The 15316-nt window shown below is 40.0% G+C and overlaps 4 protein-coding genes across 12 annotated transcripts; 2 read left to right on the top strand and 2 right to left on the bottom strand.

Annotated features, from left to right (window-relative positions):
* The first annotated feature begins 113 nt into the window (after positions 1-113).
* Positions 114-2773, top strand: LOC103997780 (uncharacterized). 6 transcript variants are annotated; one of them, XR_010479278.1, is made up of 4 exons: positions 114-405; positions 470-855; positions 939-1763; positions 1880-2773. XR_010479278.1 is itself a non-coding variant. In XM_018831343.2 (4 exons), the coding sequence occupies exons 1-3, from the start codon at positions 244-246 to the stop codon at positions 1348-1350; spliced, it is 960 nt and encodes a 319-aa protein (XP_018686888.2). In that variant the 5' UTR covers positions 114-243; the 3' UTR covers positions 1351-1352; positions 2438-2773. The 6 variants fall into 6 exon arrangements, 4 of the variants coding, with proteins under 4 accessions (XP_018686888.2, XP_018686887.2, XP_018686886.2 ...); XR_001979750.2 differs by having other exon boundaries at positions 939-2103; positions 2438-2773; XM_018831343.2 differs by having other exon boundaries at positions 939-1352; positions 2438-2773.
* Positions 2774-3376: 603 nt separating this feature from the next.
* LOC135592876 (uncharacterized) lies at positions 3377-6136 on the top strand. The gene is made up of 5 exons (XM_065082581.1): positions 3377-3516; positions 5084-5143; positions 5478-5555; positions 5629-5795; positions 5884-6136. Exons 1-5 carry the CDS (start codon positions 3495-3497, stop codon positions 5974-5976), a joined length of 420 nt encoding a protein of 139 aa, XP_064938653.1. The 5' UTR covers positions 3377-3494; the 3' UTR covers positions 5977-6136.
* A 121-nt stretch (positions 6137-6257) lies between these two features.
* LOC103997588 (glucosamine inositolphosphorylceramide transferase 1) lies at positions 6258-10710 on the bottom strand. Its single transcript, XM_009418857.3, has 4 exons — positions 10434-10710; positions 10222-10344; positions 8324-8491; positions 6258-8192 (listed from the first exon to the last, which is right to left on the bottom strand). Exons 1-4 carry the CDS (start codon positions 10668-10670, stop codon positions 6507-6509), a joined length of 2214 nt encoding a protein of 737 aa, XP_009417132.2. The 5' UTR covers positions 10671-10710; the 3' UTR covers positions 6258-6506.
* A 1030-nt stretch (positions 10711-11740) lies between these two features.
* LOC135592875 (uncharacterized) lies at positions 11741-15182 on the bottom strand. 4 transcript variants are annotated; one of them, XM_065082579.1, is made up of 5 exons: positions 14811-15007; positions 14629-14737; positions 14475-14539; positions 12004-12136; positions 11741-11934 (listed from the first exon to the last, which is right to left on the bottom strand). In XM_065082579.1, the coding sequence occupies exons 1-4, from the start codon at positions 14937-14939 to the stop codon at positions 12032-12034; spliced, it is 408 nt and encodes a 135-aa protein (XP_064938651.1). In that variant the 5' UTR covers positions 14940-15007; the 3' UTR covers positions 11741-11934; positions 12004-12031. The 4 variants fall into 4 exon arrangements, 3 of the variants coding, with proteins under 3 accessions (XP_064938651.1, XP_064938650.1, XP_064938652.1); XR_010479276.1 differs by having other exon boundaries at positions 11741-12136; positions 14381-14539; positions 14811-15182; XM_065082578.1 differs by having other exon boundaries at positions 11741-12136; positions 14811-15003.
* Between the last annotated feature and the right edge of the window lie 134 nt (positions 15183-15316).

The raw sequence follows: 15316 nt of genomic DNA, 5'->3' as shown, positions 1-15316 counted from the left end.
AAATTACTTGTTCAAAAATATTAAATGGGCTAAAAAAAAAGCTATTTTTTTACTTGCTTTGGGATCTCCTCCTCTACTAAGACAATTTTGTCATCATCATTGTAATTAATGTGCTAATCACAGTCACCGCCCTCTGTCTTTGCACCGCCAATCCTCCGTGAGAGAAGGCAGACGGGATATATTGGAGGAAGCCCCGATTCAACGCCACCTTTTTCTCCTTGCTTCATCTTCACTCCTCTCCGGATGGCTGCTGCTACGGTGGCATTGTCAGCAGTAGCAACCTCCTTTTCTGCAAGCAGAAGAAAGGCTCTTCTCTCTTCGCTCCCCTCAAGGAGGCCTTCTCTCTTCTTCCTCTATGCCCCAGAGCCATCCCGCGCTTCAAAAATCCCACCTTTGGGCACAAAGGTCGGTTCTTTAGCCTCTGCCAGCCATGTGATCTGCCATTTCTAATGGTTTCTCGTGCTGACAGGGCTGTACCTTACGGTTGTTCGCCAGGGCTGTCTCCCCCGTTAGAAGCTTGTCGTCATGCCCTTCGACGGAATGCGCATGTGAACCGGAAGCGGAAGAAACCAGGCAGTCTGGCCTTGGTAGGCTCCTCCTGTGCGCCTCGGTCTGGAAAGCTTTCGTCTTTGCCTCCTGTGTTGCTTGTGGTGCTTGCCTCGCGGCCGATGGATCCATAAGAGCTTCTAGTTTGGGGTTGAAGGTTGCTACAGCGCTGAGAAGAATAGGCTGGCCTGATGAGGCCGTTGTGTTTGCCGTTGCGACCCTTCCTGTGCTGGAGCTCCGTGGCGCTATTCCGGTCGGCTACTGGATGCAGCTTGATCCTCTCAAGCTCACAGTCCTATCCATTCTTGGGTTCGTTGGTTCTTTTTGACCCAATTACTCATTTTGTGCAAATTGACGGAAATTTTGGTCTTGATGGATTTGTTCTTCTTCAGAAACATGGCTCCGGTGCCGTTCATCATCCTCTACCTGAAAAGGTTTGCGTCTTTCGTCTCACAAAGGAGTGCGGTGGCAACCCGGTTTGTGAACCTTTTGTTTGAGAGGGCCAGAGAGAAGGCAGGGCCCGTGGAGGAGTTCCAATGGCTGGGTTTGATGCTGTTTGTGGCGGTGCCTTTTCCTGGTACAGGTGCTTGGACTGGAGCCATCATCGCGTCCATCCTTGACATGCCTTTCTGGTCAGCTTTCTCAGCTAATTTTGTCGGGGTTGTTCTGGCTGGGCTGCTGGTTCATTTGCTCGTGAATCTTGGCCTGAAATATGCAGTCTTGACTGGTTTGCTTATGTTCTTTGCATCAACTGTCATATGGAGTGTCCTGCGGTCATTTAAGAGATCAATCAATTCAAACTGATGGTAATTGTGTACTTCCTTTCTTGATTTGATGAAGAAACTAATTCAGCTTCATTGTTTTTACTTTGTCATAGGAAGTTGCTTTGACTAATTTAAAGCAATTTATCTTCGAGATGCTATTTTCCAACTGCTGAGAATTTTGGTTGAATCTGGTAGCTTCATTTGTCCTAGTGAATTTGACATCTATTGCATCAGGTTGTCTGCCCTGCTATCAGTAGTTTGCTCTGCTCCCTTTGGACCACCCCAGTAAACTTGCTTTATGAACAGAGCTTGTTGGAACTCTTGTACATCACCGAACAAAGGGTTTACTGATATGATTCTGCTTTGGCTAATATCCTTGTTTGCTATGGTTTACTGATATGATTCTGCTTTGAATTCAAAGGCAGCCCAGAACCTGGGAAGATTTGATTAAATGTAGCAGTACATCTTCATGCTTCCATCTTATTTTTTCTTTTCATTTTAATCATTTCAGCAACATTTTGACTCTATTTTTGCTACTTTACCATTTTGAATATATTTCTTTGCTTCAGGAAGGTCAAGTCAATTCATATAATGTTCTACCACCTGTAGAGGAACTTTGAAGAAAATACAGGATGCAGTTGGTTCAAACATAGAAGAAACTTGATGCATATTGCTTTTTACTTTACAACTCAAAGAGTCATAACTTCGGATTAAAAAAATGTCCAAGTTAATGATACATAGGAAAAATCTGCTTGGCATTTTATTTTGGAGCTGAAAGATTAAATATTGCGAGGTAATGAAGTTAGTTTCTGGCCACAGGCCCTCTTTATTTTGTTTGTTTGTTTCCAAATATTTGTTCTTTTCTGTGATTCTTTTCCCTCATATTTCTGTGTCTAATTTTCTCCAGAATTTGCTACCGACTCAATCAAACATGGTTAATTAACTAACATCAGTATGATTAGCCATTTTGGTCTTGCATCAAAAGAAAGTCATGCCAGTGTGACCTTCCCCAGTAGAGTAGCTGCTTTTCTTTTTTTTGCTCTTTCACAAGAAAGTGATGCCAGTGTTATGCTAATACTTGTCGGTTTATCATATGTAATCTGGCACTCATCAGCTATGAATTGCAGCTTTGGTGGTGATCAAGTGATGTTCTATAGGCAAACAAGATGGCATTCAGATGAAGCAGCAGGAAATATGGCTCTTGGCTTTTGTTCTTGAAAGCCTGCTAAATTGGCTGCTGATCTTGTGACCATTATTTGGAAGAACTCCAATCTATGCCACCAATGAAGAGGAAATCCAATCTATTGCTTTTATGCTTGATTTAAATTTGTCAAACTATGAGCTGGTTGATCTTCTTGAGCTCACACAATCCTTTCAGTGTCTGGTTTTCAAGAAATATGTTTTTGGCAAGAATATATTTTGTTTAATTTGAAGATTATCTGGAAGAACTTGCACAGAACAAATTACCCCCATTGGGTATTCTGCATGATCAATACAATTAAGTTGAAATATTGTGCGAATTATTTTTCTTAAGGGCAATTAAATTAGATAGATAAACTGGTATCTCTTCCATGAACATAATTAGATAAACCGCCTATGAACCTTTTTCTTTAATTAATTATCATATCACATGAGATTATTTTTCTTTAGGGGAAAAAAGGTGCCAAGTGATAATAAAATTCAAGAAATAAAATCCTCTACTGAAGCAAGTCAAACCTAAGCCCAAAGTCACATCCTCTCACAAAAATATCAAGAACTTTTTTTCTCAATTTTTATCAGAGAAAACTGAAATAATTTGTTTAATAATCAAATTATAATGTAAAATGTTTTTTTCCTATAGTTGAATTCCTTATCACATCCAAATGTTGAATGTCCTTTTTATACTTAATTCCTTATAATTTAAATAATCTGATTCTTCGAATAATGAATTCATAATTGTGATCTCCATAAAGCTTGGAGTCCTCGAAACAGAAGGATCCATCGCTCACCGTCCGATCACAATCGAACGGACTATGTATCTTTCCCGAGACGTGATGCTACCGTAAATCCGCCGTTCATTCTAGAATATTCAACTCCGCCGCGCTCCCTCTCCTCTATATATACATACATACGAAGATCGCTCGCCTATCGATCCAAACCCGCACGTCGTTCTTCACCGCCGCTGCCTAACGCAGTCCAACGACGATGCCTCGCCGAAGCTACGGAGGTAGTACCCCCTTGATTCTGATCGAGTGTATTTGATCGTCGGTGTGATTATTATGATAATGTTCTTTGGTCGATCTCGTCATGGGTTGTGATCCAAGAAGGAACTCGATGTTTCTGATCTATATGTTCCCTTTTGTTAAAAGTCTGCTCGGTTCGGTTGTACCTCTTCTGATTCTGTTGGATCTCATGGTGGTGTGATGGTTTCGTTCGGAGTTGGGATTGTCCACGACCACCGTTGTTCTTGGAAAAATTAGATCTTGTATCCTCGAAAGGATATATTGCAGAGTTGCGTTCTCGCATCGGTGTTGAGTGAATCGTGACCGACCTCACACCATATGGTGTGAAGGATCATATATAGCTTTCCACAGATCCTTCCTTTTTATTTGTTCGAGTGTATTATAAATTGTTAAACGCTCTTGTTTTTCCTACTCGCTCTGCTTCATACTGCTTCCGCATAGAAAATGTTGCTACTAGAAAGATAAGATTTCGGAGAATCAAATAGATGATTTGAACCTAAGGCCAAGAGAATTGATTACATATGTTGAATTTACTGGTAAGAACATGATAACTAGCCAATGTCATGGAAAGAAATGGAACTTACCACAAATTCTAACAAAGAGGACTCTTTGGCAGAATAAATATAGTGTTTTCCTGATTTAATTTGTTCGATAGATGTATGAATCCGCCTCAACTCTGTTTGAAGTTCTTCACACTAAAGCAGATTTCTATGTGAGTCAAGAGCCATTTTGCACTTGACATTTCTTTTGTTTATTGTTTAAGATCATGAGGTTAATGTTTAAAGATTTGGTGGATGTTAACAAGAAACTTGTATGTGTAAATAGGAAACCAATTATAACTTCTTGGTTTCTTTTGTCATGTAGGAACTTATCTTATTGGTACCATATAACAACCATGCTTATAGGCTGTTTTATATCTTAATAATAGCTTTTATTGCTCATGCGCTTAACTATTGGTTTTATTGGCTTCTTAATGTGCTTCTTTAAGGCCTTCTTTTAATTTTTATGTGCTATATGTTTGGAATTACAGCAACAACAACAACAACAAGCTCTGTATGACATTTTCTTTCAGTTGTTTGGATCATATTGTTTCCTCTAAGTTGTGCAGCTGTCTGGGATTTTGAACTGGAATCATATAATCATCTGTCAGATTTTTACCAGTATGAAATCCTTAAACTACTGCTCCATGTCCTCGCAATCTCCAACTTGTGTGTAAAGAGACTATTTACAAATAAAGTGTACTGATTGCTGAAACTATTGTGTGTTGATGTTCTGTGAGTGATTAGAGTAGGCATTAGAGTGAACAAGTCGTCTGAGCGATGAATGGCCATCTCCATAAGCCAATTATTTTCAAGCTTATATGGTTAAAAGTGTTGAATCTACCGGTAGCTCTGTGATGTTCTTATTAAAGTGGATCCTGTTGGAGGCCCATCCTCATATGATCAAACAATTATTTTTGCAAGTTAAGTTTAGAATCGTTGAAATGGCTTGTCAAATCTTTTAATGTTAGAGCTTATTGTCCAGTTTTGACTTCTTACTCCTCTATTATAGGACGCTCTGGTTCTCGTGCTGCACGTCGATCAGCTTCACCAAGAGATCCAATGCAGACAGGTACCTTAATTATTTCTTCCCTTTTGGATGAGCGCTTAGAATTTTGGATATTGGATATTATGCTTTCCAATTTGAGTTTTAGGATGTCATCTTAATATAGTCTTATCATGTTTCAACTCATCTAGAGCCAGTATATGCTGCTCATTTATGTTGTATACCTTTTGACTTCTGCATGCGATTGCAATCTACAATGAGAAACGTTATCTGAACAGTGTTGACTTTATTTTTGAAGCTCTATTTCCAGCCTTTTAAAATTGGTCATCCTCTATGGAGCTTTTTGAGACATATTTAAGCATGTTGGACTATTTGTTGCTTGTCGCTACTTGTGCTACAGCTCGCTCTGCGCCCCCACCAGCTCCTGCTCAAGGAGGAGGATCGATGCTTGGAGGAATTGGTGCCACCATTGCAGATGGTTAGTATGACACTTGTGCTGCTTTGTAGACCTAATTAATGACTGCTTTCTATGTTTTGTTATCTATCTATAGGCATGGCATTTGGTGCTGGAAGTGCTATTGCACGCAGAGCTGTTGATGATGTTCTCGGCTGTCCTACTGTTCAACATGAGAAGGCTGCCTCTCCAGCTGATTCAGTAAGTGGCCCTACTTCTAAGGGTTCTGATGCTTGCACTACTCACGTTAAAGCCTTCCAAGATGTAAGTGCATACGTTGGAGCAACACTATTGTATCTGCCAATCTGCAATGGTAAGACTGAATCCCTTGTTTGAATGTCTTGTGAAACAGTGCATCAACAATTATGAGAGTGATATTAGCAAATGCCAGTTCTACATGGACATGCTGAATGAGTGTCGCCGGGGTTCTGGAGCTGTTATGTAGATGATGGCTATTCTACTACTCTGATCCTATGTCAAGTAAGGTAGTTTTGTGACTTGGTTATGCTTGAAGCTACTGGTTGATAGATTACTTTATAGTACATTGGAATTGCAATTATACTCAGTTCAAGCTTAAATAGAGATCTGTGCTGATATTGGCATTATCGGGGCCATGCAAGAAATAACTGATTAGCCCTTCTTTTTTCAGTTTATAGTTTAGGCATTAGTTTTTTCTTTTTCTTCGTATAAGGAACTAGAATTAGTCAGACATTGGACTAGAGAAGGTAAATGGCAAATCATTGTCTAGTTTGTGTACCCAAACAACATAGTCAATGTGGCCAGGAAACTTGATAGTCAAGACCAAACTTTACTCGAGCAATAATACATTAACTCTGAAACAAACAGACCCAGACATGTACATCTCTCACCACCCCAAAGCTAAATGGTACAGAAAATAAGATACAGATGTAAAGTTCAGTGAAAAAAAGGACATAGCTAAAATCGCAATGAAAACTTACATCAAACTGCTGACTGCTATACATCCCAGCCATCTTTTCTGCTACCAAAGCTCCATTTATTGGCAGCCAAATCTCCATACAGCTCTGAGAACCTAGCAAGGCATTCACTCCTCACTTGATAGTGTTCCTGTGTGTTTCGACTAATGGCCACTCCTGAGAACTTTGATGTGTCTAAAGCCCACGAGGACTTCACGTATTCGATCGTCTTCCTTGATGAACTTGCATTTGCATACAAGAAATTCATAAGCAAATCCTCGCAGTTGAAGAACTTATCCACAATGTCCCTCCCAATCTTTGTGTCATTGCTCCAATACCTTTCGAATGCTAATTTATGATCCATGAATGCAGCTCCTGCGAGTATCATGTTGTAACCTCCTTGTTTCCGAGCATACTTCTCATCCCTGTACCTTAGTGGTTTTCCTTCTGCAATACGCGGGTAGAATCCCACAATCCTATCAGGGTGATCCCTCCATATCTTGAATCCACGCTCTATGTTGTCACAGGTCATCATGATATCATCATCGAGTTCCAAAACTGCTCTTGTTTTTATGGATGGATCTACATTGAACCTGTTGTTTAAGGAGTTCCTCTTCTCCACTCGGATTCGAAGTGGTACTGCTGAGTCGAACCTGGTAACATTTGGTGGCTGGCCTTCGTTCCACACCACCAGGATCTCTTGTATTGATGTGCATCTTGAGTAATGTTTCACGTACATCTTCAAATTCCAGAGGCGGGCATCATATGTCATTGTCACAAGCGTGAACTGAGAGTAGTGCCCCTTCAATGAGTAAGCCTCTCCTGCACCATTGCCTCCATATACATAATGGGTTCCGATACATGTTAATGAAACCACTACCACAAATATAATAGCTAGGATTGACTGGCCTGTACAGGTGTTGGGTCTAATTCTTCCTCCCAATGGAGATGTCATATTGTTCAAATGGCTGCAAAGCCATCTAAACAAAGAACAATGTTGAAGATGATGTTCTTGTGACTGAAGGACATCATTTTGCTTCCTCGAAAAATGAAGACATTGGCTAAGAGGTAAATTGCACTTAATTGCACTTAGGAACACCCCTGATAATATAACCAGTACAATAGCAGCTCCAAATGCTGAGTAGCCTATCAAAAGCCTGCGAACGACATCACCCGAAGGAACTCGATCACCATCCATTACCGCAACCCATTGATCCAACGTGAGCCGTTGCACATCTAGGTGATGGTAACGAGCACCATTCCAAGCATTACTGCCTTTTTGAGGCTCATCCAAACCAAGTGGAACTTCGACTTCCTCGTATTCATCTTTGGCAAGAACCTTGACATTGAAAAGGCGTATACGCTGCCCATATGTACCACCGCAGTCTTGCCCTGGGCGATAGAGCTCACCTTTATAAGTGAATGGCCTTCCTGCATTTCTAGCACCTAAACTCTTATCCATGTTATGAACTGGATTCTGTTTGTGTGGCTTCCAAGGACCAAGCGGTGAGCTGCTGTACCAGATTTCAAGCTCTCCATTCTTTTTGGCACCCACAGAACTGAAATCTGACCCAAAAAGCCAAAAATAACCCTGATGATTTATAATGAATGAGTCTACAAGCGGCTTCTTAAGAATGACCTTTTCCAGTGTCCACCTTAAAGGAAAATTCACTGCCCGGTAAAGCCGGAGGTCCGCTTTCTCACTGCCTTCAGGCATCATATAGATCTGCGGAGTCCACATGAAAATGAGAAACTGGGGAAACTAAAATGTTCAATTATAAACCGGTTCCTGGCCCTCTTCTATCAAGGCATCGGAGAAGTAGCATTTTCACATCTAATAAGAAAGGATGTTCTTACCTGGTCCTGGTAGCTGAAAACATATGGGTAAGAAAGGTGCCATTCTTCGTCCAGCACAATACCCAGGTGGTGCCATGTTGCACCCTTGTCCTTGCTCATAGCAACACCAATGTCTCCTTGCAATGTGACAGAGTTCTTCGTTTCAAAGAACAAATACAAAATATCTTCCTGAAAAACAATTATAAGTTAGAAAGATGCACTCTAATATCGCTGTGAATGGCAGTAGTGAACCTCATTGCCAGAGAAAATGTACTGATATTGCAAGCAGAACATGAATAAAAAGACTAAAACCATCCAAACGTTAATGTGGTAGATTTCAAGCAAATAATTACCTTATAAATGATCCATCTACTTCGTTATTTCAAGAAAATAAAGTATAAGCTATTGCTCAACTGTTTGTAGTATAATGCAATTTGGATACATAGAAATCCAACAGATGAAAACATTCTCAACTTGAGCTTCATCCATCTTATGAAATTTAAGAGACAACATTCAAGCAAATGCAATTCTATTTGCAGCAGTAATTATCTTCCAGAAGAACTTAGTCAACAGCAAGTTTAATTGGAGCTCTTTTCCAAAGACTAGCATATACAAAGCTGTCTTATGTATTGATCATCACCACTCTGGATTTCATCATTTCCATGGTTTCCTATCACCATCTTCATTTTGGCTTTAACATATCCTTCATCAAACATTCAAAAGGAAAGCTGTGTTTTCCCATTCCTCGGTGAATTCCTAACTTTATTCTTTTGTGCATCTTTTGGTTTTTTCGACCTAAGAAAAACCAGCATGCTACCAAAAATTAATTGATTCTTCACGTATTATGCTGAGCAACTCAACACAATGTCAATTGATTTTGCAATGGCACTCCTATCCCAATTTAACTATATGTTGGTCAACTAAGAGCATTTAAACTGAAATAGCTTTGCATGTCAGTCCCACCATATTCTGATTTAAGTTTGCTGTATAGTACATATACAGTAGTGCCTAGGCTCAAAAACCATATAAAGAGTTTCTTGATGTGGCAATTCACGACAATAGATATGGATGCGCAACCATATTTTTGCCACTATTTCTAGGTATCTGATTCCATATAAATCACTCCTAAAGGAATAGTGGTCCCAAAATATCATATGCACTTTAGCTTTGGCCGCCAAATGGAAGGCAATTTTAGTTCTTATAAACGTATAAATTAAGCTTGTCTTCCTGCCTCATGGTAGGTGCCAATTTTATGCATCAGTCACTGACTTAATTGCCTTATGTTCATAGTGATTCTCCCTTCCATTTAATTTGTCACCAACCAGACCTCTTCATTTATCATTTCAATTTTCTTTGTGGGTCAATAAAATATTATCTTTCGGTTGAAAAAAAGTCTAATACTAGTACTAATGGCTTATTTTCATCAAATGTCAGACCTTTATAGTAAGGACATCCTCCTGTTCTAACTAGACAAAGTCTTAATACCATCAGCTTATTTTCATCAAAAGTCAGACCTTGGTTGAGTCATTCATCATTCTTATTCTCTCTCTTCCTTTTTCTGGGTTCAGAAAAGTAAAATTTTAGCTCAAAGAACTGATAAAATAAAAAGCTTGATTTCATTTTTTTTGCTTTTAGAAATACAACATTGTTTCTAAAACACAAATTTCCACGGTTTCATACTAAACAGTAATTCTCAATTAAAAAAGAGGAATATGAGAAAGCTGAGTAAAGGTTAGACACACAAAATCTCATGCAGTTGATCGCATAATTCTACTTTATTCCCTTCTTCTGAAGTGAAACAAAATTGACCTATTTATCAATTGATCACAACTAGAACCTCAAATAGCTAAGCATGAGCTCCGTTGAGCTCGGAGACCATAATTGTCGGAGTCCCCGATTCGAAGCTCTAATTCACTGACCTGGATATAGAGGAAGGGATCGGCCACAAAGTTGCTAGGGAAGCCAGCGTCCGTCGCCGAGGCACAAGTGACCACCGGATTCGCCACCGGCCATGCCGCTGTCTCGTTGTCCCACACATTCCACTGCTCCATTCAATCCCCGAGACATCGCCCGATCAAGAACAACGGATCAAACATAACAAATAAGAAGAAAGGAGAGGAGAAGGGTTTACGAATTCGATGGGCTTCAGGGAGAAGGGGGAATCTCCGTATAAGAGGCCGACGGACCAGGATCCCTCGCCGTCGGGGCGGCATCCGGATGCAGAGGAGGGCGAGAGAGGCAGGGGTTTGGGGAAGGGGGAGACGGTGAGCCAGGCGAAAAGGGCGACGGTCGAGCCCAGGGCGGCAGAGGCAGCGAAGAGGAAGCCGGCCGAGCGGACGTACCGACGCCATCGTCGCCCCGGGCTCATCTCTTCTTCTTCTGCTCTCGCCTTCGATCCTCCCTTCACCGTTATCGCAGTCTAGTTGGTGTTAGTTTTATATATATATAGTGGCGGGTTGTCGTGTCTTAAGTCGTGGTAGGGGTTTTGTCTTACTATTCTCTGCCGGTGTCGTGACAATGACGCGAAGACGACTTGGAGTTTGGCTACGAGAAAGAAAACGACAGAAAGGAAAGGGCGGTAAAAGAAGTCCGCGGCGGCAGCGATGCTCTCTGATGAGGCGGTAAAAGCAGTCCGCGGCGGCAAAGATTATTGTTCTGATGAGGCCAATTAAAACTTAATTGTTATTTCATTTACTTAAAAACTCTAGTAAATATAATGCTCTTCACAAGATTCAATTATAATTATAAAAATATTAAAAATAATTTACAGATTATATGGCTGTGATGTGATTGATCTATCTATCTATCTATCTATCTATCCATATACATATATAGGAAATCACACGATAAGCGTCCCCATCACCGCGTAGAAGAAGCGTGGGCAGAATCATTCTACAATTTCATATTGATATGACGAATTATTGGCGAAACTAAATCCGGAGTTGGGAAAGAATAATTTGTAGCAAAGGTGTTCACTCTTCTTTTGATGCTTCTTTAAACTAAATCTGGAGTCGGGAAAGAACATTTGGTTCCATAGGTGTTCACTCTTCTTTTGATGCTTCCTGTTCTTGTAAGGTCCACGTCACATTTTGGAATGAACCAGGTGTCGCTTCGGGATACCACTCTGACTGAACCCAACTCAACGACTTAGATGACGACTGAAAGCGTGATCTGGCGCTTTACGATTCGCACAGCATGATCCGACCGCTCTTTCTCCCGTGTCAAAGAAGCCTTCCCCACCACATCAGCATCCAAATATTTGCATGCTACAACAGCCAAAAAAAGTCAAATTGCAAATCTCTGCGGGTTATAACTCATGCCGGCATGTGGTAACATAACTCAAATGTTTCAAGTGCAAGACAGAGAGAGAGAGAGAGAGAGAGAGAGAGCCCAGAATGTACCTTCATAGGGTTTCATGGAGAAACTGCTCAGCCGATCTAACACTTGAATATTTAGAGAGCACTCAAATTGATCCAATTTAATATTTAGAGAACACTTTGACAAAAAGACCTAATACTAAACCTAATACTAAACCAGATAGACAAAAAGATCAAATATTTAGAAAACACTTTGACAAAATGTTTTTCACAAGCCATAGTTGAAGAACATGAAATCCTCTGAGATTCTTGGACATGCAGCAAATTGTCGCAGAACGACAGCTTTAAATGATCCGCAAACAATTTCTCTGTTCATTGCCGGACCATGATGTGCGTACGAGGAAGAGAACTGTTACTGGGGTGATGGGAGGTAGAACAACTTATGAGCTTCCATGACTTCCAAATGCCACATTGCTTCCCGATCAGGATGTTGCGAGAGATCCACCATCTTATGAACCTGCAATAACAACAAAAGGATGAGATGAACCGTTTGCTAGCAGAAGGTTTCTTGATCTTTACTTAGCTGACATGGACATATAATGAACTGTATATATAGTATCTCTTATCACAAAAGAGATATAACCAATATTGAGCTTATTTGGTATCAACTCATACGGGCAAGATCAGGACCCCTCAACAGTGAATCATGCTGTTAATACTCCGTATGAGAAACTGATGCTGGAAAATACTTACGAGAAACTGATGTTGAAACTAGCTAGATTAAAAGAATAACATATCTCTCATGGTCGAGTTTAAATGTGTATATTTTTTTTCTTTTTCCTTTCCATATACAGTGTTACATAACCATGCACAACACTTGCAATGAGAACCAGCCTTGAACCCTCAACCACTTGACCACATATATTATGTGCTAAACACCAGAATCTGTAAGGAGACTACATGTATCTGTTGATTAGTCGCCATATCTGCCCCTTTTTGTGGAAGGCTAAAGCTGCAGGTATCCTAGTTTATGAATCTGTGTTTTTATTTATCCAGCCTCAAGATCACATAATTTGCCAGAATTATATATCCATACAGCTATACTTAGAACTACCATGTGCAGAAGTACTCTCTTCTTCTACCATCACCCAAAAAAGAATAATAGAGAAAAGAATTGATGTAGCATAGATTGCTTTTAAACCATTGCTGACTAATGGGAGAATTGATATATCTTACAGTCAAAAGAATATATAATTGGCATAAAATTCACAAGTTGACCAATGCTTTTAATGTGGCTTATGTAATTTTACCAGAAAGCAACTAGGCCTACAGCTTGTGAGTGCATAAAAATGCAATATTGGTCCCACAAACAATTGCTGGGGCATCTCTCAAATCATTATCGTATATTTGCTACTGTACTATACCTAAGAGAATAGGCAATATTGTTTAACCTCGATACTCAAAAACAATTGCTACACATGATATGATACCCGATTATAGAAAAGAAAGTTCTACCATGAACTGAGTGTTTTGCTTGCATGGCCTGGATTTCTTTTTAAAGCAATAACTGATGGGTGGTCAATTGCCTCACTTAATCCCAAAAACCTGAATGTTGATGCAATAACAAATTTCAAACCTGAGATACTTCATAATCTTAAAACTTCCTTAATGAATTATCACTTATCAAACATATATTGAAATATATTTACTTTAAAGTTTAAACCATGTTTTTTATTTTTTAGTTTGCATTTATAAAAGTTCACGGTATACAGTTACTTGGCTAAAGGTCCTCATAGTTTGTTTTCCAGAACTGGTTAATTTTATATGGTACGTTTTAGAGATTCTCAAAGAACTTTCAGTGATAATGATGTGAAAACTGTAAATTAACAACTAACTTTTTATTTTGAAGGCTTCGACAATTTCAATAAGCAATTCAATTACACTTCAGATGCATAGACTTCAAAGGGATTGCCTTAATTAAGGTCCTAAACTGGCTTCTACCTTATTGGTCAGTGGGCACATTAGCTGGATGATAGCTTCACCTTTTAAGGAGAAGGTCTACCATTATCAGTGATGAAGATTACAATAATATAGAAGGTAACTGCAAAATATCAGATCTACACACTCTAAGGACTCTTCAGCCTCAGAAACACCTTTGCTAGCACAGTTTCTTTGGCAAACCCAAATCTTCTAGACAACCAAATTTTTTGAAATTGAAAGGATAGAATAATAGACATCCAACAAAAGCCGTTTGCCACAACATTGACTCTGACACAACAGACGAAAGATCAACATTAGAATCCTAAGTAAGAAAAATGGAACCTCATATAAATTGATGCAAACACTAAAAACTTGCACTTCAATGAACTCTTGCTTACTCTCGTATCATATCAAAGTTCAATTTTAGGAATGTTACATAGCATCAGCCCTAATCTTTGTTGCTTTTGCCAAAAAAAAAAAGAAAAAGAAATGGTTTATGCAAGGAAAAAACTGAAAGCTCTGGGGTCGAAAGTCTACCACATAATGTTTGTATTTTGATTGATCATAATATATGGTGTAAGAACAGAAAAGAAAAAAAAACTTTTACTAATTAAACAGAAGGAACATAATGCATCATTTACCCCGTCTCCCTAATGGAAAGATCTTGAGGAGTACAGTAAAGTGAAATGATCTAAATAATAGGTAAAGATTCTAATTTATATTGGCAACAAAGTAAATCAACTACATTAACGAAAAACCTAAAAGATAATGAAAACAAGACCTTTTTTTCCTCAATCCCCAATATACTTCATAAAACCCTATCCAAGATTCTCTGCCTGGGTAACCTAGTATGGAGTTCGAGCAAGAGAAGGTACCCTGATCGTGGAAAGGCCACCGGATTGAGCGGCGACGTACGGCCCGACGACCATCACGTACATCCCTGAAACGGCAAGAAATAGGGGAAATGGCTTAGATTGCAGCAAGAGTGGTAAGGATCAAAATAAGTGGCTTTTGTTGTCTTTGACCGACCAATCTTCCACTGCTGGGGCTGGGATTCGGCGGAGAGGAGGAGCTCGACGACGTCGGAGCCGTCATCGAGAAGGAAGCGCCCCTCATCGGTGCCCGACACCAAAACACCCTGCCTGCAACCGCCGCGTCATAGAAAGCGAACGAACGGGGAGGAAAGAAAGAGGTGAGGCTATTGTGCGGACCTGCAGCCAGGCGCGCTGGAAGAGGATGCCGAATAGGGTGGCGGCAGAGGAAGAGGCGGAGGCGGATGCGGCGCAAACATCCTTGAGTTCGCCGCAGAAGAGCTTCAACGCCGCGAGGCTGTAGTCCATGGCGAGACGGTGGATCCTCTTCGCCACAGGCGACCGCTTCGATCAAAGTAAAGGAAGGTCATTTTTCTATCTAAGCCCCTGTAAGTATATTTATTTTCATCTCTTTCTTATATTCTGTAGAATTATATTACTATAGTCCCTAATATTTTCAATAATACCAATAATACTGCCTTAAAGCATTAACTTCGATTTAGCTGAAGTTTTCTAATCTGGTCCTCATGGAAACTGAGATTTTGAGAAGCATCCCAGCGAAATGTTACCGGGTCGGATCCGATAGACTCCATCTAAGATCCAAACATGGGACATCCAATAAGAACCCTCTCTCTCTCTCTCTCTCTCTCTCTCTCTCTATCTCTCTCTCTCTCTCTCTATATATA

The sequence above is a fragment of the Musa acuminata genome, chromosome BXJ1-9 (genome assembly GCF_036884655.1).
Source record: "Musa acuminata AAA Group cultivar baxijiao chromosome BXJ1-9, Cavendish_Baxijiao_AAA, whole genome shotgun sequence".
NCBI classification, from domain to species: Eukaryota; Viridiplantae; Streptophyta; class Magnoliopsida; order Zingiberales; family Musaceae; genus Musa; species Musa acuminata.
The sequence above is the reverse complement of the archived record's forward strand: the minus strand, read 5'-3'. Positions and strand labels throughout refer to the sequence as shown.

Coding starts and splice junctions, on each gene's coding strand:
- LOC135592876 (XM_065082581.1), top strand. CDS start 3,495: ATGCCTCGCCGAAGCTACGGAG. Junction 5,144..5,477: donor AAGAGATCCAATGCAGACAG/GTACCTTAATTA, acceptor CTTGTGCTACAG/CTCGCTCTGCGCCCCCACCA. Junction 5,556..5,628: donor TGGTGCCACCATTGCAGATG/GTTAGTATGACA, acceptor ATCTATCTATAG/GCATGGCATTTGGTGCTGGA.
- LOC103997588 (XM_009418857.3), bottom strand. CDS start 10,670: ATGAGCCCGGGGCGACGATGGCGTCGGTACGTCCGCTCGGCCGGCTTC. Junction 8,492..10,221: donor ATCCCTTCCTCTATATCCAG/GTCAGTGAATTA, acceptor ATTGTTTTTCAG/GAAGATATTTTGTATTTGTT. Junction 8,193..8,323: donor TTTTCAGCTACCAGGACCAG/GTAAGAACATCC, acceptor TGGACTCCGCAG/ATCTATATGATGCCTGAAGG.
- LOC135592875 (XM_065082579.1), bottom strand. CDS start 14,939: ATGGACTACAGCCTCGCGGCGTTGAAGCTCTTCTGCGGCGAACTCAAG. Junction 14,738..14,810: donor TCCAGCGCGCCTGGCTGCAG/GTCCGCACAATA, acceptor GGTTGCAGGCAG/GGTGTTTTGGTGTCGGGCAC. Junction 12,137..14,474: donor GTGGCCTTTCCACGATCAGG/GTACCTTCTCTT, acceptor TTGTTATTGCAG/GTTCATAAGATGGTGGATCT.
- LOC103997780 (XM_018831343.2), top strand. CDS start 244: ATGGCTGCTGCTACGGTGGCATTGTCAGCAGTAGCAACCTCCTTTTCT. Junction 406..469: donor TCCCACCTTTGGGCACAAAG/GTCGGTTCTTTA, acceptor TCGTGCTGACAG/GGCTGTACCTTACGGTTGTT. Junction 856..938: donor ACAGTCCTATCCATTCTTGG/GTTCGTTGGTTC, acceptor GTTCTTCTTCAG/AAACATGGCTCCGGTGCCGT.